This window comes from Sus scrofa, chromosome 2 (genome assembly GCF_054392235.1).
Source record: "Sus scrofa isolate SSC_HxYL_T2T_F1_AM1 chromosome 2, Sscrofa_HxYL_maternal_Yorkshire_Landrace_v2.0, whole genome shotgun sequence".
Lineage (NCBI taxonomy): Eukaryota > Metazoa > Chordata > Mammalia > Artiodactyla > Suidae > Sus > Sus scrofa.
Genome location: NC_139384.1, coordinates 28,702,285 through 28,722,688, shown reverse-complemented (window position 1 = coordinate 28,722,688; position 20,404 = coordinate 28,702,285). Strand labels below are relative to the sequence as shown.

The following is a 20,404-nucleotide window of genomic DNA, read 5'->3' as shown; positions in this document are numbered from 1 at the left end:
AGTGGAAACAAATCTGACTAGCATCCATGAGGATTCAGGTTCGATCCCTGGCCTTGCTCAGTGAGTTAAGGAACCAGCATTGCTGTGAGCTGTGGTGTGGGTCGCAGACGCGGCTGGGATCCTGAGTTGCTATGGCTGTGGTGGCGTAGCCTGGGAACCTCCGTGTGCTGTGGGCGCAGCCCTAAAAAGACAAAACACACACACACAAAAGACAAAAAGAAGAAGAGACAGTCAATCAGCACTCTCTAGAAAAAAAGAGACAGGGGGACCTTACCTGGGAAGGGGAGTCATTTGAGAGGACTGGATGATGAGACAGGATGGGAAACCAGAGCTCCCAACCCATCGTCTGGAGTCTCACCAAGCCATGTGGAGAGAATGGTGTCTGCGAGATTGTGAACGACATGGGAAATGTGGGATTCTGTACTCTGGTTTTGAACTTGACAGGGATCAGTGTCTTGTGCCCTGTACTTCAAATCCTGCCTTTGCTAAAAAAAGGATCCTCCACCTTTCCACAAAGACTTTAGGAAAGCAGAACATTAAAGTAGTGACAGGAGTTCCCGTCATGGTGCAGCAGAAATGAATCCGACTAGGAACCATGAGGTGGCACGTTCGATCCCTGGCCTCGCTCAGTGGGTTGAGGATCCGGCGTTGCCATGAGCTATGGTATAGGTTGCAGACATGGCTTGGATCTGATGTTGCTGTGGCTGTGGCTTTGGCCAGCAGCTGTAGCTTCTATTTGACCCCTAGCCGGGGAACCTCCATATGCTGTGGATGCGGCCCTAAAGAAAAAAAAAAAAAAAAAAAAAAAAAAAAAGGCAATAAATAAATAAATAAATAAATAAATAAAGCAGTGACAGGGAAGCGGTTTCCCTCATCGGGTTTGGTGCTTCATAAATAAGATGGAATTCTCCTTAGTATTTGCTTTGGCGCTTTTAAAGCCACCATTTTTAAACATATGCCTGGTCCAACTTGGGCATTTTAGAGTTCACAGAATCCCAGCACACTTTGGTTTTTTTATTCATTTTGAAAGAATTTCCTCCAGGGAGATGTTTTCAGTTTGTTGATACACTCATGTGAAAAACAATCAAGGAAAGCTTTTTCTTTTTTTCTTTTTTTTCTTTTTTTTTGTCTTTCTAGATGACAGATTGCTCTGGAAAAATGGTTAAGGGTTGTTCGGAAATTATAAGGTAAACTGCCACGGCCAATGGTGATGATCCCCTGCGTCTGAGTTAGTTGGAATTCATGCTGAATTTCCTAGAAAGAGGAACAAACCTAAATCTTATAGAAAATAATCCAGCATTTGGTGCCCCACATTGATGTCAGCAAGAGGCATATCAGATATCCACCACCAATACCTTCATGTGGTCACAACTACGGGTACTACGGGAACTGTGGTTGTTACAACGTTTTGAAGAGTGCCTGGGAAGAATTCTCTTGTTCATCTAGACTGGTAGTTTTGAGACCAAACGTGATTTGAGACAGTTTGTGGATCAAATGCTGAAATCAGTTCATCATGGCATATTTTTACGTTCCTTTTCATCATGTTTACTTGTTTTGGTTTGGGGTTTTATTCTGAATAGAATAACAATGCTGAGATGTCAATTTTTGGATTAAAAGCTACTCATAAATATTTTAGTCACAATTTTGGGACCACGTACACACACACACCACCGCCCCCTATTTGGCCCAGCTTCTTTTTTTTTTTTTTTTGCTATTTCTTGGGCCGCTCCCTCGGCATATGGAGGTTCCCAGGCTAGGGGTCTAATCGGAGCTGTAGTCTCCGGCCTATGCCAGAGCCACAGCAACGTGGGATCCGAGCCGCGTCTGCAACGTACACCACAGCTCACGGCGACGCCGGATCGTTAACCCACCGAGCAAGCGCAGGGACCGAACCCGCAACCTCATGGTTCCTAGTCGGATTCGTTAACCACTGCGCCAAGACGGGAACTCCCTGGCCCAGCTTCTTAAAGGCCTTTTGACTAATTTTGTGATGTTTTATTTCCCTCCATTTTTACCTGTGTTTAATCAAAGCTCTAATATTATACAGTTAATTTATCAAGAATTTAAGCCTTCCTTTTTTTTTTATACGCCCTTCTGAATCTAAAGGCTAGAGCTCAGGATGTGACACTGTCAAGACTCCAGGATCATTCTATACACAGATTCCTGAAACAAAGGGAAAGCAACATTTCTCTTCTCTGCCCTGCACCCTACACAGCAGACTCAAATGAGGCAGGAACCATGTAGCAGAAACATCCTTTTCTAAGTATCCAGCATAATCACACTCAGGTCAGCTTGCTTTTAGTAGAATGCAATGCACGCCCAAGGACACACTTTCAAAAACTGGCTTCTAGCTGCATTGTTTGCAAGGAACACTTGTGAAAACAACTGAAAGATGCATGAACTTTATCAAATGCTCTCAGACCATGCCCCTTCTTTTTAGGATGCCCCCAATGTCAGCTGCGCGTACTGGTCAGAAGTGATGGTTGCAGACACTTCTGGTGCTCTGTCCTCAGATGCCCTCCCTCCCGTCCCCGACCCAGTCTATACTGGTTTACTTCCAATGACCTGCACCTACCAACGCTTCCACTGCTTAGGGTTACTGCAACCCCTCTGGCACAGGCACAGAAAGTCAAGCACGTCCTGCTACTCACCCCACGTAGCCCTTAGCCAATCACTGATTACAGCTGAGATATGAATGCCCAGCTACCTTGCTTTAAAGCCAGGACACACACGGAGCTGTCCTCTACCCTCCAGACTTCATGGCCTGTGAACACGAAAGCTGGGGCTCTGCCTGAAATCACGCCTTTGCTTGGCTCCCTTCCCTTCCAGCCCAGCCTCCCCGCCTCCCTTACCAGCTTCTCATGAGAGCAGCTCTTGAATCTCACCTGCTCGCACATTCCCATGTCAGCCTCTGCCTCGGGGAACCCTGCCTCGGCCATCATCGGCCCTCCTTTGCTTTCCCCCAATTTGGATTTCTCTTGTTCTTCTGCACATCTCATTCCGTGCCGACAGCTGCAGCATGTGACACGTGCTTCAGGTCGTAAACCTCCGCTAGGATCACTTGCCATACATGGGGCCTTGATATCGGAGACCCTGGATAAGTGATTTCTGGTCACAGTGTTTAAGTTCCTCTCTGCCAATGGCACAGTCCTGGGCACCGCACCTCTGGGCTGGACACCACCTGAGGCCGCCATATGTAATGGTCAGCGTGTCCTCTTGCCAAGGGCAAAGGATTCGCCCTATCAGATACACATTCCAGTTTCTCCCCTCTGAGGATGGTTTGAATCTAACATCAGAAATGAGTCACGTCCTGTCTTTTAAGAACATGAATTAGAAATTCCTACCTGCCTCGGAGTGAGTCATGTCTTTGAGTGAGTTTCCTCTTATTTCTGCTGCTTGTTTGACCCTGGGTTACAGAGGGCTACTACTGCTCTGCTTTTTGAACTGGAGGGTGTGGGTGATGCCAGGGGACAGCCAAGGACATGGCTCCGGCAAGAGGTGGTGGGAGCCTGAGTGGTGGCAGCAGCCGGAGAACGGAGGTCCTTGAGGATGTGTGGAATTCCACGGTTGGTGGATTTCTTTACGACTCTGTGCTGCCCCGCCTCCCGCAGCCCCAGCGCATCCCAGACCCGCTTGAGAACTACCGGCGATGCACGAGGCTTATCTTACAACTCAGGATCCGCTGCTTCAGCGAACAACAAACAAGGTATGCCTTCCTCTGCGTTTCCACACGTTTCAGTGCATGGTAGTCCTTGAGTTAATGTTGCTTTGTCTGTCACTCAACCTGGCCCCATATTTACAGGATGATCCTGTACTCTGTCACCCATTCAGAACACGTGAGTATGAAAGAGCATGTTATTAACGACGGTGCCCAGACAAAATGCATCGAACTAGAACTGTCCCTGGGACACTGGGACTCAGGGTCACCCTCCATCTGTACCATCCTCAACTGGGGGCTTCAGAACACACCACAGCTCCCTGGAGCAGGACTCTAAAATTCGGATCACAGGATGGACAGGGAGTTCAGACTCTGGGACCCTTTCTGAATATATTCTGAGTCTGGAATGCTATTCAAGGCCACTGAGGGCATGCCTACTGGAGAGGTATATGCAGCAGATGAGGGCAAACCTGGCTGGGTCCAGACATCCTGACGCCGAGGCAGCCCAGCCCCCTCGAGATCCACTCAACAGCCGAGTCCACACCATGTACCATCTTGGAAACAACACACCTGGCCCGCTCCCCAGCCCCCTTCCAGCCCAGCCCCACGGGACACCTGGACCCCCACTCTGGAGGCACACTCACGATTTTCGCAGTGCTGCCCAGTGAAGCCTGCCAGGCAGGCACACCTGTACGAACCGGTGCTGTCCAGGAGACAAGTGCCATCATGGAAACAAGGGGACGAGGAACACGCTGCAAAAGAAAAGAAAAGGCAAGTCGTCTCAGGGCTCCTGGGCAGTGAGTCCATTCCTTCAAGCCTAGAGACCTGACGAGGGTCTATCACTGGTCTTTTAACATTTTCTTGCCACGTTTTTACTCCTTTTATTGAAATCATGTTACCATTGCTTGAGGTGGCCTAAAACTGCTACTTGTGAATCCCACTGCTGCCGGTGTTATTTTGATGCACAGCACCAACAGGTGCGCCACACGATTAAAGCAGAAGCTTGCTTCAGTCCTTCCTACAGAGGCTCCAGGGGAGAGAGAAGCCTTGAGTAATAAAGAGATGGTCTTTTTTCAAGGAAGCTCGCATCCAGGGTACTAGGGAAAAGGAAGCGGCAGATGATCTTCACGACACTGGGGAAGGCATCCTCGACATCCAGACGCACACTCTGTAAACAGCAGTGCCTTGAGATCTTGAGAATTATGATCTCAGATGTGGAGGGGAAATGCTACTGGGGTTAAATGATAAATAACCAAATTTCTCTACCGCAGAACGTCTCAGAACACGCCACGCTCTAACGTATACTGTGAATTTCTAAGAATGCGCAGAACATTCCACCTGTTACAGGCTTATCTGACCTCGGAGACTGCATTTCACAGTGTCCTGGGGACCATTTTTCTACAGAGAACCCATCAGGAGACACTAATCTGCTTGCTACCCACCAATCCCAGCTTCATTTCCTCTGGCGGAGAAATCCATTGCTCAAGTTCAACAAGGCCTGAGTGCGTGCCCTGTGGAAGGCACTGGAGAGGCACAAAGATGAGCAGGAGACCCTATTCACCAGGTCAAAGCTTTTGGAGGAAGAGTGTACATCGGCTACAACCCGAGGCATGAGTCAGTTAGTGTCAGAAAAGAGAGAAGGTGCTACCAGACATTCAAACGAGGGCAAAGCCACAGCCATCGGAAGAAGGGATAAGGTTTAACAGAGGAGGGGAAATCTGATAGGACTCAGAAGGATGGGATTTGATGTGCTAGGGGGACGGTGGGGCATTGGGAGGTGGCTTCAATCAGAGGGAAGAGCTTGAGCAGAGGCAGGACATACAGGAAGAGCTCAGTCTACTTGACAATTCAGACCAGAGTTTCCAAAGGTCCCCAGAGGAGATTGAGGAAGAGAGCCTCCTGACTCCCCTCGGGCACAGGGTTACAAGCTGGCAAGCCACCGCTGCTGCCAACTGCTGACTGCCCTAGATACCCCCAGATGAATCTCAGCCTCCGTCAGCAGGAGGTCCCCAAGGGGCAAGGATTCAGTCACAGGTTGAGCACACCACAGCAGCAAAGCATCTAGAATGCCCAGGCCCCACAGAGCTGGAAAGGAGGCAGGCACAGAGATCACAGGAGCGATGCTGAGAGCTGGGGTGGGAACATCCGCAGGGGGAGGCGGCTGGGGAGGGTGGGGTGTCTGCCAGTCTTGCTGAAAAGGTGGGGATGGGACTAGAGAAAGACTGATGCCACTACCCCCACCTTCTTTCCTGAGACTTCCATCTCACACCTTCCTTAAACAAGCTTTAGTGGTCAAAATGTCATTACGATTTTTTAAATTCGATGTTTTTAAGAATATACATAACTTCAAGCTTGAGTTTATTTTGCAAAACCGGATGCAATCCAATCACAGAACATTACAAGCTGGGGTGGTTGTTTAGAATTAAAAGTTTGGTTCATTTTGGTCCAATCCTACTTCCTAATACAAACAGGGCAGGAGGTAGAGTCGCACTCAGAGTTACTCAGAAAGTCAGCGGCATTTCCTGTGTAGTTTAAGACTTTGAATACCTACCTGAAAGACGACAAAGGGAGGCCCTGGCTCTGGAAAGCTCCTTTGTATCAGAGGCTGTGCTAAGCTCTGCTCTGCTCTGTTCTGTTCTGTTCTGTCTCCCAGCGCCTCTTTAATGGAGCAGGATCTGTGGTTATGTCTTTATTCACTGATCAGAAAACTGAGGTCCAGAGATGTAGAGCTTGTCCAAGGCTGCACAGTTTAATCTGCCAGGAGTCCAAAGCTAACGCTCTTAACCATGACTGCCCCTAACAGACACTCTAGAGCCAAACTGTACATACTCCCAGTCCATCCTCATAGCTGTGTGACCACAGAAAATCACCCGGCTTCTCTGTGCTTAGCATCTGCATAGGGGAGGTAATAATTCCTAGTTCCGGTTCCGGTGAGCATTTCCACCGGAAATCCCTTGCCATTTTTCTCCTCCTTCTCAATGTGTCTGCTGCTTCCGAGGAGTCAGCACGCTGGGTTTTAACAAAGCTCACCAGGGAGAAGGGGGGTACACAGAAAGGCATGTTTGTCTGCAGCACAGCCATCAAATACGGCATGTGTCTCCCTGACCCTTACCTGTGATCTCCTCAAAGATGGCATGGAAGCCATCGAAGTTCTTGGAGCCATCTGAATGGAAGAGGACGTGGAGCGAGGAGCCAGTGCTTCGGATGGGAGCTGGCCGCTCGTTGCCACAGAAACGCTTGATGATCTGGCCGTCGCTGTTGTCCCCGTCACGGACCTCCACATAGTCATACTGACACATGTAGTCAAACTCCAGGCTCAACATGACGAACCTGTGGGTGGAGAGGGTGACGGCAGGAAACAAATAGGTGGGCTCCGGATAGTCCTTAGATCCCCCCCACCGCCCCTGAGCAAGTTCAAGGCCAGATGATAAACAGGTCTCTGGAAGAGCTGTGCCATTGGCCTGATGTGACAGGGCAGGGGTCTTGGAGGACGTGAGGTCAGATGACTTTCTTTTCACTTGTGTAGGTTCATTGTGTGCAGGTGTGTGCACATGCACGCCCAGGTGAAGGGGGCACCACATCCCGCTCAGAGGGTCTCTGCCCACCTGCTCCTCCCAGGCTGCAAGGCTGATTCTTTCCTATCCTCACACCTCGGCTTAAATATTCTCTCCTTAAAGAGGCTTCCCTAACAATTCTTCCTAAAGGAGATCCCTTGTTTTCTTCATAAAGTGTATACACATCTTAGTTTCTTTCTTTCTTTTTTTTCTTTTTGGTCTTTTTAGGGCTGCACCCTCGGCATATGGAGGTTCCCAGGCTAGGGGTCGAATCAGAGCTATAGCTGCCGCCCTACAGCACAGCCACAGCAACGCCAGATCCAAGCCGCGTCTGTGACCTACAGCACAGCTCATGGCAGTGCTTAACCCACTGAGCAAGGCCAGGGATTGAACCCTCGTCCTCATGGTCACTAGTCAGATTCGTTTCTGCTCGCCACAACAGGAACTCCCACACCTTAATTTCTCATATTTATCTCCTTGGCTTTGTGAGTGTGTGTGTGTGCACACGTGCGTGCCTCTCTCCTCCCTTAGACGGCAAATTCCTTGAGGGCAGAGGGCAAGATCTGTGTTCTGCCACCGTTGTTTGTGTAGTGTTTAACACAGTGCCTGGCATGTCGAGATGCTAAGCAAATACTGTTGAACAGATGACAGAATGGAATGGACACGCTTTGTACTGAATAGATGATGGGATGGAATGGATACACTGTTGTAATTTTATAACTGGAAAATGGAAAAGCACATTTGGTGTTGCAAGACCAATTAAAGTAAAAACTCTCTGCACACTCTGTGGTCTGATGGAAGGATCAGAAAGTAATTATATTCTTGTAACAAGAGTTCTCGCCCCAAAGAATAGAAAACGTAGCACCATATCATGTTTTCAGAACCGAAGGATATCTGAGTAATCTGTGATTGCCTCTTGCGTGTGGAAATGCTGGGGTGCCTCAGACCAAAAAGCAGATGACCCTAAGCTCCCAATTCCAAGAGGTAAGAAAAGACGCAGCTACATCCCAGGGCAAGAGAGGAAAAGACATTTTTCAGAAGTTTCCCAAGTGAATGCCCAAGCATCAAGTTCACAAAATTTCTAACTGTGTCTTCTCCCTCACATTTGGGAGAAGTAGGAACAGACAGAAAACCTCAGACTGCAACCTGAAGAGTTGGGACTAGTGCTATTTCTACGATCTTGGGTAAAAAATCTTCAAGTGCCAGAGTTAGAGAACAATCGGGATATTCTATACGTTTTTAAAGGTCTTCCTGAAAAAGATGCCCAAGAACTGTTTCATTTTTTCAAAAATGTTTATCACAAAGCCTTTTGTGAGGGAGTGTAAGTCCTGCTGTGAAACCTGCCATAGTGTGTAAGGATCTGACCTCCCATCCACATGCCACCACCAACTCACTGTGGACCTGGGCTTTGTATCTTTGTCTGAAAAAAGGAGGAGGGGGGACGAGGCCACCACCCAACAGAGATCACAGCTTTTTCTGAAACTGTCACAGGAGACACTGCAACTTGTATTTATACTCATACATTCATTGGTTTGTTCTCTTATTCAACACAGATTTGCAGCAGGTCTGCTCTGTGTCAGACGCTGTTCTAGGTGCTGAATGGGCAGCAATGCCCCAAGTCGACTCAACACCTGCCCTCATGGAGCTCTGATTTGGGAGACAGACAGTAAGCAGGGAATGCAGAGATCAAGGAGATTCCAGAGCGTGTTAAGTCCTGAGAGGAAAATAAACCAGGTACGAGCACAGAGGGTGGCTGGCAGGTAAGCTGTTTACACAAGGTGGTCAAGGAATACCTTGCTACAGACATGCTATCTGGGAAGCCCCTTAAATGAGGAAATCGAGCCAGGCCATGGGAAGGTCATGGGGAAGAGCGGTCCAGGCAGGGGAATCCGTAAGTGCAAAGGCCCTGGCATATTTAAGGACCTGAAAGAAGTCAGGGATGCTGCAGGTGATGTGTACAGAGGAGAGTGGTGTGAACCCAGGCTGGTGAGGACAGCAGGAGACATGGTGCAGGGTAAGGAGTTCGGATTTCATTCCAAGCCTGATAGGAAGCCACTGGAGGGTTTCACCAACAGAAACCTTCTGTGGATGGACTAACAGAATAATAATTTTGAGGATTTTATTTTTATTTTTTAGGGCCACACTTGCGGCATATGGAGATTCCCAGGCTAGGGGTCCAATCGGAGCTACAGCTGCTGGCCTACACCACAGCCACAGCAATGAGGGAGCCATGCCTGCAACCTACACCACAGCTCATGGCAATGCCGGATCCTCAACCCACCATGTGAGGCCGGGGATGGAACACACATCCTCGTGGATCCCAGTCGGGATCATTAACCGCTGAGCCATGAAGGGAACTCCCTAGTTTGAGGATTTTAAAGGATGGTTCTAGTCACTCTGAAGAGAGGAGACTGCAGAGCTGGCAAGAGGAGAAGCAGGGAAGCCGATGAAAAGGCCATGAGAGAATCCAGGTGAGAGAGAGCTGCAGTGTGAAGTAGAATGTTGGCAGTAGAGACCGCGGATGGACTTGAGGTTACTGCACAGGTAAGAAGACAGACTCTGTGGTGACCTGTGGTAGGCGATGGAAAAGGGGACATCAGGGATGACCGCCAGCTTTGGGGCTGAACACTTACACAGGCTTCAGAGTATTTCCATCATTATCATTCTCCCTGGCCAGCTGGTCCAGGCTGGACAAGCGCGACAGGTATCTATGTACTTCCGAGCCTTTCTAGCATCCTTTCCTAGACAGGTGACGTGCTTCTCAATCTCTCCACCATTTAGGATTTTTGTTTGGTGGGGTTGGAGGGGGGCATTTCTTTTGCATCCTGGATCTTGGTTGGAGAAGCTCCTCAGAGGCCCCTGAGGGGACCATTTGTCCTGATCCCTGAGTTGGTGAAAAATGAGTATGTGGCACTTACACCTGCCTTTATCATCCTGGCAGATCCAGCTTGGAGCCCGTGAAGCAGAGCATACTAGTATGGTCTCTCACTTGCTCTTTGAACTAACTAACTTTCTTCTGGGAAAGTACACTTAATGAAACTTCCACCCCAGGACCTGGGGGAGCAGAAAGACCAGCTACTAAGGGGCAGCTCTGATGAGGAGGATTGAGAAGGGGACCTGATTTGTTGGATCCTTTCAAAGCAGGGTACCATGCTGCCCCTCCTGAAGGACAGAGAGCCAGCAAGGAGCCCGCAGGCATGTGGCAACATCTGGGTGCTTTGATCTATCCAGAAAATACTTTTTTTTTTTGTCTTTTGTCTTTTTTTTTGTTGTTGTTGTTGTTATTGTTGCTATTTCTTGGGCCGCTCCCGCGGCATATGGAGGTTCCCAGGCTAGGGGTTGAATCGGAGCTGTAGCCACCAGCCTACGCCAGAGCCACAGCAACGCAGGATCCGAGCCGCGTCTGCAACCCACACCACAGCTCACGGCAACACCGGATCGTTAACCCACTGAGCGAGGGCAGGGACCAAACCCGCAACCTCATGGTTCCTAGTCGGATTCGTTAACCACTGCGCCACGACGGGAACTCCCAGAAAATACTTTTTGAAAGCCTATGTCTAGAAGATTAGAGATTTCCATCACTGCCCACATCCTCACGGTTAGAAAAGAGAGGAGCTGTGCCCCTAGAAGTCCTAGAGGTGAGCAGCCTCCTGTGTTTCCCTAAAGAGGAAGAGCAGGGGTGTTTGCCAGGAGAGGGGAGATACACTGGAGCCAGAGAGCTGGTCTTCCAACTTTATTTATGCAACAAGGATCTATCGAGCACCTGCAGTGTGTGCCGTGTACTGTTCCAGGCATCTGGATGCAGCAGTGAATAGTTCTCACAAAACAGGACCCTCTTGTGTTATTTATCTACAGTTACAATAAAACTGGGTCTGTACTTTGAACTATGGCATAAATCAAACATCTGTGAGGACCCCAAAGGTCTGTAAGAAGAAAGAGCTGGAGTTCCCGTCTTGACTCAGTGGTAACAAACCCAACTAGTATCCATGAAGTAGGGATTATAATAAAATGAACGATATTTGCATTTATAAATGTACTTGGGTTCACGTTCATTTAACACAGAATTAGAGGAGTTCCCATAGCGGCGCAGCAGAAACGAACCTGACTAGGAACCATGAGGTTGCGGGTTCGATCCCTGGCCTCGCTCAGTGGGTTAAGGATCTGGTGTTGCTGCGGCTGTGGTGTAGGCTAGGAGCTGCAGCTCTGATTGGACCTCTAGCCTGGAAACTTCCACATATTGTGTGGATGTGGCCCTAAAAGGACACAAAAAAAAAAGGAAAAGAAAGAGTTTATCTTCCACTTAAGTGAAAGAGTTGGTTGTGGGGGTGCTGGTTTTCTTTTTTCTTTTTTTCTTTCTTTCTTTTTCTTTTTCTTTTTCTTTTTTTTTTTTGCCATGCTCACAGCATGTGGAAATACCGACGTTTCCAGGCCAGAGATTGAATCTGCATCACAGCAGTGACTCAAGCCGCTGCAGTGACAACACCAGATCCTGAACCTGCTGTGCTGAAAGAGAACTCCGGTGGTTATTTTCTGAGAACAGCAATGAAAGGAGCTGCGAGTATAAACCCCAACCCAGGTTACACATTTCTTGAAGGTTAGACCTGTCTTCCTTATTTCTTCTCTTTCTGCCCAGAGAACCCAGCCCGGTACTGAGTGACTAGGGAGACCTGGTCCAGATTTGTTAGGGGAGGGGGCTGTGGTGGAATAGACTGCTCTAGTGTCTTGCTGTGTTGTTGGTGTTATCTTTAAGTCACCATCACCTGAGCCCCACTGTCCTCTGGCTATAGTTTCACTCAGGATTTTTTTTTTTTTTTTTTTTTTTTTTTGCTTTTTAGGGCCGCACCTGTGACACATGAAAGTTCCCAGGCTAGGGGCTGAATCAGAGCTGTAGCTACTGGTCTGTCCCACAGCCACAGCAACACCAGATCTGAGCTGCGTGTATGACCTACACCACAGCTCCCAGCAACGCTGGATCTTTAACCCAGTGAGCAAGGCCAGGCATCAAATCTGCATCCTCATGGACACCAGTCAGGCTCTTAACCTGCTGAGCCACAAGGGAACTCCCTCACTCAGGCTTTACCCCACAAAATCACTGAGAGGCAAAGGAAAAGGCTCTAATAGCAAGTTTCTGCTTTTAAGAATAAAGTGCTGGGGGTCAGCCCCTCGTCACTAGGATTCAGGGCCTTTGGTTCAATTATTGTGTTTCCTTATAACCTCGGACTCCCTAATTCTGACCGAAGCTCCTTACCTTAGCTGGATGATAAACCCAGGCTTGGCGTGAATGGTCCATTCGCAGTGAGCATTTAGTGGGTAGCTCTCCAGCAAAATCTGACCTTTCGGGACTCGGAGAACCTGGCCACATCCTGAGAAGAGAATCAGGGCATGGAAACTGGAGTCAACAGGGGAGAGATGGTAACAGGTCTCAAAGCGAGAGCAGAACAGAGAAGGAAATTACTATGGCTCAAGCGCTTGGCCATATGCCAGGCGACGGGCCCTGAATTGTTCGTTCAGTTAATCTACCCAACAGCTCAAGAAGGAATGTGGTATCATTCCATTTTTCCAGATGGAAACGGAGATTAAATACCCAGAGGTTAAAGAAATAACTTGTCCAGATACTAAGTGACAGAGCAGAGATTCAAACCTTAACTGTGTCTGGATGTTAAGTCCAAGCCGCTCCCTCCTCCTGCCTCCCCAGGACGGCCACATGCCAGCCTGCTGCTGCCACCTTACGAGGCTCAGAAAGCAGACCCTTCTGGCAGCTCTGCATGGGGCATTGTGGCCTTTGTCTAAATCTGCATAAGACCCTCTGGTCTGTGTTTCCTGCACATCCTCTACCCCAGAAATATAACCCCAAAGCAACACCTTCCTGCACCCCCTCAATCCAGTTAGAAATTTTATGTATTAATTTGTTCTATGAGCAGTTACGAAATAAACACCCCTCTAATGCATGACACCTGGAAGGTGGACGTGAACTCCAACTGGTTGAAGGGGATTAGTGGTTTTCAATTTTTTCTAGCTCCCAAGACTTTTTTTTTCATGCAAACTCTTATGAAGACCACCAATTTAATTAAAAAAAAATGGATCCTAGAGGGGCTCCTGGTTGAAGCAGAAGCTGGGGCCTCAAGCCCTCCACCCTCATTGTCACCGTGGTCCCCTGAGTTACTTCCAAGGAATCCCCAAGATTTGAAAGTCACTGAACAATTAGGAGGATGGGAATAACATAAACGTACTACTGTATAAAACAGATACTTAACCAGAACCTACTGTATAGCACTGGGAAATCTACTTAATAGTTTGTAATGACATATATGGGAAAAAAGAATGGATATATGTAATGCATAACTGATTCACTCTGTTGTGCACCTGAAACTAATACAACCTGTAGGGCAACAATACATCAATAAAATTAAAAAAAAAAGTCACTGAACTTAATCCTCATTAAATTTTATCTTCTAGTTGTAAGGAGAAGTGTCTAAGATGCACCCCAGTTTTATGAAAGAGTTTGGGAAAGATGTCTTGAATTGGTTTTATAGGGAAAAAAAATTATCTGGGAGTTCCCACTGTAGTGCAATGGGTTAAGGATCTGGCATTGCTGCAGCTGTGGTATAGGTCACAGCTATGGCTCAGATTAGATCCTGGCCCAGGAACTTCCATATGCTGTGGGTGTAGGAAAAAATTTTATCTGGGCCATGTAAATAAGTGATATTTTCTTTTCTTTCTTTTTTTTTCTTTTTTTTTCTTTTTTTCCTTTTTAGGGCCGTTCCCACAGTATATGGAAGTTCCCAGGCTAGGGGTCCAAACAGAAACGCAGCTGCATGCCTACACCATAGCCACAGCAGCAATGAGGGATCCGAGCCATGTCTGTGACTTACACCACAGCTCACGACAAAACCGGATCCCTACCTACTGAGTGAGGCCAGGGATCAAACCTGCATCCTCATGGGTACTAGTCGGATTCGTTTCTGCTATGCCACGACAAGAACTCCAATAAATGATATTTTCTACTAGGGTTAGCAAACTATAACCCATGCCTCAAATCTGGCTCACTGCCTGTTTTCATAAATAAAGTTTTATTGGAACAGAGCCACGCCCATTTTAAGGCATTATCTAAGGTTGCTTTTCAGCTATAATAGCAGAGTTGCCTAATCATAAAGAAGACAGTAGAATCCACAAAAATGAAAATATTTACCACCTGCCCCTTTATAGAAAAGAAAGTCTATCAAACCCAGTTTGATACCATAAACTCCAGACATGCAGTTATTTTCAATAACCATCCAATGTAAATTCCCACTTCCCAAAGGAAAATTGCAAAATCAGTGGATAATGCCTCATGGCAAGATGATGGTAATGATATTTCCAAATCTAATATATGGCACAAATGAGTCTTTCCACAGAAAAGAAAATCATGGACTTGGAGAACAGACTTGTAGTTGCCAAGAGGGAGGGGGAAGGACTGAGAGGGACTGGGAATTTGGGGTTAATAGATGCAGACTATTGCCTTTGGAATGGATAAGCAATGCGATCCTGCTGTATAGCACTGGGAACTATGTCTGGTCACTTGTGATGGAGCATGAGAATGTGAGAAAAAAGAATGTACACATGGAAAAAAATAAAGAAATAAAAAATTAAAAGAAAATAGTATTTCCACAGTGTTAGAAATATAACTCAAACTCTACTTTGGACAAGCTGTGAGGCCTGAGGCTTGTGACTTTTGCGAGAATGACTGCTAGGCTGCACCAGCTGTCTCATCGTGAGGATGCTTATTGCTGCTGCCCGGCTGTGCTCCTGGGAATATCTTCCACCACTTCCTATGTGGTGCTCTTATCTGGGCCTGGCCTCCACCTTCTTCCTCTACAATCCCAGCCTCCTTGCATTCAGCCTTGTCTCCCAGCTTTCCGTTCCTCACACAGCAGCAAACTCACCTTTTAAACACATAAATGAGAGCACCTTACTCTTGCGATTCAACCTTCTCAAGGCTGGCCCTGTGCAAACACTTTCCTGCAGCATTGACGGCGATGCCTCACGGACCGCCCAGCCCTGCTCTCTGCCCATCTCCACCACCACTCATCTGCTCCTCACGCTGCTCCGCCACACGGCCTCTTCTCGGTGGCCTCTTCTGGGTCCCAGCTCCGGGCCTTGCACCCACTGCTCCCTTAACCTAGAAGGGAGGGTCATCTTCTTCCATTTCCAGTATCTCCTGCCTTTGGGAAGTGAGCTCAATTGCCACTTCTTCAAAGAAACTTTGCTGGACCACCCAGCTGAAATGGACCTTCACGGTTCTACAGGCCCTGTCACTACCCGATTTTGTTTTCTCCCTAACACATATCACGATGAGAAAAGATCTAGCTTATCTGCTTACGCTCTTTGGTGGAACTGAGACCCCTTCTAGCTTGTACACCTAGAATAGAAACTGGCAGATAACTGGGGTTCAATAAATCACTGTTGAAGGAATAAATGATGACTTTGTGGCAAGCCAGGGACTGGCTGAAAGACTTAAGCACATTCTCTTGTTCAGTCCTCATGAGAAAGCTGGGAGATCAACATTCACCTCCCGGTTCCCCAGACAAGGAACACTAGGGATGGGAGGAGTGAGGTGACTTCCCCATGGCCAGATGGCCAGGAGGTCAGAGACTGCAGATCCCTGTTTCAACTGGAAAGCAGTGGTTACATATGGGACCTTGGAGCTCCACTGGCCTTGGTCTGAGACTCAGCTTTAGTGTCACTGGCTGTGTGGCCTCAGGCAAGTGACTTGATCTCTCTGAACCCTGGAAAACCTGAGCCCAATAGGAATAAAACTGGCGCCCGCTTTATACATTTTGGGAGACTTGAATCAGATTATGCATCGAAAGCCCTCAGCAGAAAAATCAGCAAATGTCAGCTGTTGCTAGTGGGTGGCAGAGCAGGGATTTGAAGTTGGATCTGCATGGTACCAATGCTGGGTCTCTGCCAGTACATTAAACTTAGGGTTTCCTGACCGAGCCCTCTCCTACTCCACTCTGAAGCAGCAGGATTTTTCCACCCTCCCCCCAAGATAGATTCAATTGCGCACCCTCACACCCCCCACCCCTCCAGCTTTTGGAAGTGCACGTTCCTTCTTCCTGCACACCTCACCTTCCTCGTCGCCCCCATCTGCCCATCTGCTGCCCAGCTACGGAAGTGATACATTGGGTGTGAGAGACAAAAAAAGAAATCTTCCTGCACAGTCTCCACCCCTCGGGACTGGCAGCTTCCCAGCCACAAGGTGTTAAATCCCAGCTCTGCAGCAAACCTCCTGCAGGGACCCCAAGTTAGAACTAGCGGCAGATGCCGGATGCTGCCAGCCTGCGTCTGGTTTCTTCCCCAGAATCAGACAGCAAGCAGTGTTATGCGCCCTCTCCCTGACCCATCACGTCCAGGGGGAGCCGGTGCCCCTTCCCAGGCAGGTCTCCTTGGCAAGACTGTGCAGGCTTTGGCCCACCCCAGGGTCTCATGAAGCCTCAGGAAGTCTCGGAGCCCCATCCCCTCCCCACCCCGGGGCACCAGTCTCTGGCCACGTGAGACACAAGACCCCTTGTTCCTGGGGCCCAGGGGCCGTCCTTCTGAAGCAGCCAGGATTCCCAACCACACGGGACATCCGCGTCCTTCACGATGTTTTCTTTCTCCTTCTGGAAGGGAGGGCAGGGTCGGTCCCAAGATGAGGACAAGTTCCAACCAGCCAGAGACAAAGAGGCCACTTCTCAGAAATGAGCCTGCGGGGGGTGGGTATTAGGCACAGGGCGAAGGGAAAGGAGGCCCACTCCCTCCTCACATTAAAGGACTCCTTCAGCTCTCTTCCCACTGCCACCTCCACATGGGAGTGCCAGGGCCTGGGTACAGGCACACTCACTGCAGCCTCTGTCTAGGGCACAACAGTGAGCACAGCTGAGTGTCCCTGCCAAGGAAGTACTGCCGGCCAACCAAGCAGGTGGTCCAGAGTCGAAAAGACCGGAGAGGCAGTGGCCCCAGAAGACGTGCTCAGATTCCCTGACAAGGTCTTGCTGCAGAGGAAGAATGAGAGAGAGTGAGTGAGTGTGTGTGTGTGTGTGTGTGTGTGTGTAGGGAAATTTGCCAGCTGAGCCAAACTGTCCCCTGGGATCTCAAATCCTGGACTCATCACCAATCCTGCCCCTCCCCCACCCCCATCCTTTCCCTTTGCTACAAATCCAAACAGGAGAGCGAGCTGGATAGACCCTGCTTCTAGAGAGCGGAATGGAAATCTTCATGAATTTCTAAACTAGAAAGCGAGCTGGAAGGTCCCCAACAAAAATGAACGCCCCCAGCATTCAGACATATCTTGTTATCTCCAGCTGGGGAAGGGGGGTGGGCAGGAGCGAGACACAACATAATTCCAAGAAGAGGTGGGTTTTTTTTTTTTTTCTTCTTTAACCTTTCCTTCTGGGGGGTTGTGTGCTGGGGTGGGGGGCTAAAGAAAGAATTCAGACCAAGAGAGGCATGTGCCATTGTCTGTCCCCCTTTCAAAGATGACACAGGAGGCAGGATGCATAATGGTTAAGGGGCAGCCTATGACGCCACACTAGTCTTCATCTCAATGCAGACTTTTTCTAGCTGTGTGACCCCAGACAAGGTCTCCAGATTTTCCAAGCCCAAGTTCCCTCACTTGGAAATGGAAATAATAGTGGTACCATGTTGTCACTGATTTCTTATGTGTTTGTTTTGCAGATTAAATGAGACAGATATTGTATGTAAAGCATTGAACAATGTGCCCGGTACATGGAAATACTCAACAAATGGCAACTAGTATTGTCATTTCTCTCGACTTCTGTCCAAATCCGAGACACTGATTGGGCACGAGAACCCCAAGTGGAAGCCCAGGTTCTAAGCCATTGCTCCAGGGCTCCTAAGAGCCTCTTTCTATCATTGGCTAAACCCTCCTAAACCCAGAAGTCTAGACAGTGATGGCAGAAGCCCAGATATGACATGGGAACAACCCCCCACACACACACGTCAGACCAGGAGCCTGAAGGAAACTCACACCTCCCCGTGACTGGGCTCATCCTACCCCGACCTGCTCAGCCCTCAGATAGGCACTAGCCCTGAGGCACTCAGAGTGAGGACCTCAAGGGCCTCTCACACCAAGAAGTGGTTTAGTACAAAGGATGAGAGATCAGGCTCTGGGGCCCAGCTTCTGAGCTGGCGTCTTGGCCCTGCCTCTTACAAGCTGCAGGACAGCAAGCAGAAAAGCTACTCAGCACTTCTGTGCCTTGGGGCCGTGGTGATGTATAGGATTGAAGGTACTTAGAACAATGCCTGGTTCATAATAGGTGCTAAGTAATGGCTTTTATCAGGAATAATTAGACATCCAGCCATGACTTGAGGGCTCACCCTGTGATGTGGCCTATAATCCCAATCAATTTCATACTTTATAATTGTGGTCCATTTAATCGTTTGTCTCCCCCAAGACACAGTTCTGTGAGAGCAGGGACCTCGTCTGTCTTGCTCATACCTTTACATGCATCAAGTAGGTGCTTAATTGTTGACTGAATGAATGAGACTATGCCAAATTAAATTCAACATCTCTCTGCACAATCAATTCTTCTTCTTTTTTTTTTTTTTTTTTTTTTTTTTTGTCTTTTTGCCATTTCTTGGGCCATTCCTGCGGCATATGGAGGTTCCCAGGCTAGGGGTGGAATCGGAGCTGTAGCCGCCAGCCTCTGCAGAGCCACAGCAACATGGGATCTGAGCTGCATCTGCAACCTACACCACAGCTCACGGCAACGCCAGATCCTTAACCCACTGAGCAAGGCCAGGGATCGAACCCACAACCTCATGGTTCCTAGTCGGATTCGTGAACCACTGAGCCACGACGGGAACTCCCAATCAATTCATTTTTGAAGCCCCTCTCCCCCTTACCAAACGGTCTGTCCATTCAGTTGAAACAGCTGTCCAGCAAGAATAGGATCTACCACCTTGTTGCAAACAGTCCTTTCTCCCCCCAGTGCAATCAAGGTCTTCACGCAAAAACACACACTGAGATAACCCTGCCAATCCAACTCAAAAGTCGGGGACTGGACTAGGGTAGCACAAGGAATTAGATTGCTGAATAGTTTCCTTTTTCTTTGTGCTTCAGATTGGCTGGTTTCTATTAACCTGTGCTTAGATTCGCTGATCCTTTCTTCTGTTGTGACCAATCAGCTGCTGATACCCTCCACTGATACTTTCTAACTTCAGGTATGGTACGGTTCAGTTCCGGGATTTCGATTTGGTTCTTCTTATTGCTTTCCAAATCTATTCTGAAATTTCTCATCACATCTATTATATTAATTTTTCCCTATAGATCCTTTAATATACTCATTTTTAAGTTATTTAAAAGTCCTTGTCTGAAAATTCCAATATTTGATCATATGTGGTCTGTTTCTCCTGACTTATTTCTCTCTTAACTATGGGTCATATTCTCTTGCTTATTCACCACGGAAAATACATGTTTTCTTTTCATTGGTAATATCCTTTCTTCTATTAGGCAAATAGGGTGAGGTACTGGTCAATTTGATCAAATCATGAAGTAACCTCATCTGGGGCAGGACTGAGGCTATAATCCCTCTAGAAGCATCTTGAAATTCAAGCACCTAAGGAAATTTGTCTTTGATTTTCAAAACTCCCCCAGCCCAACTTTCCATACTTGCATGACTGCAAGACCAGGAAACTGAGCCTATAAGACCCTGAGATCTTGAAATGGCAAGTTTTTAGAGCTGCAAAATGATAACATGCCAAGATCTTCTGCTTTCTGGTCTCACCCCAGGTGTTGCTTACCCAGAAAAATTTCACTGAAGGGCATGCTCAGTGGAATGCATGATCTTTGCTTGGAGGGTTTTTTAAAGATCTAAGTTCAACAGGCCAGCCCACAGGTTTGTCACAAGCCTGGCTTCTCCTCCTCCTTCTCTGTCTGGCTTTCACCTGCCCTGCCCCTGACCTCGGTAGCCAGCCCCAGGTAATGCATATCCTGGATCACAGGCTCACCTAGGAGGAACCCTTTCCTATGGAGTTTAGATTCTTTGAGATTTTGTGTTCACAGATACGTGGTGGGTTGAAAGAAAATTCTGACTTTTCTTTGATTTATAGAGTGATTTCTTGCTGTTTGAGCAGAAGGAAGGTCTTTTTCATGTCCCTCTCCTCCATAACCAGAGGCTGAGCAATGATCAGTGAATTCTCTGACAAC

The 20,404-nt window shown here is 48.1% G+C and overlaps 1 protein-coding gene across 20 annotated transcripts in view; it reads right to left on the bottom strand.

Annotated features, from left to right (window-relative positions):
* PAMR1 (peptidase domain containing associated with muscle regeneration 1) overlaps positions 1-20,404 on the bottom strand; it is a 170,479-nt gene that overhangs the window by 24,654 nt on the left and 125,421 nt on the right. For all 20 annotated transcript variants that reach the window (XM_085009513.1, XM_085009512.1, XM_005660990.4 and 17 more), the window contains 3 exon segments: positions 12,461-12,575; positions 6,771-6,988; positions 4,303-4,410 (listed from right to left, as the gene is read on the bottom strand). In XM_085009513.1, coding sequence (XP_084865639.1) covers positions 4,303-4,410; positions 6,771-6,988; positions 12,461-12,575 — 441 coding nt within the window.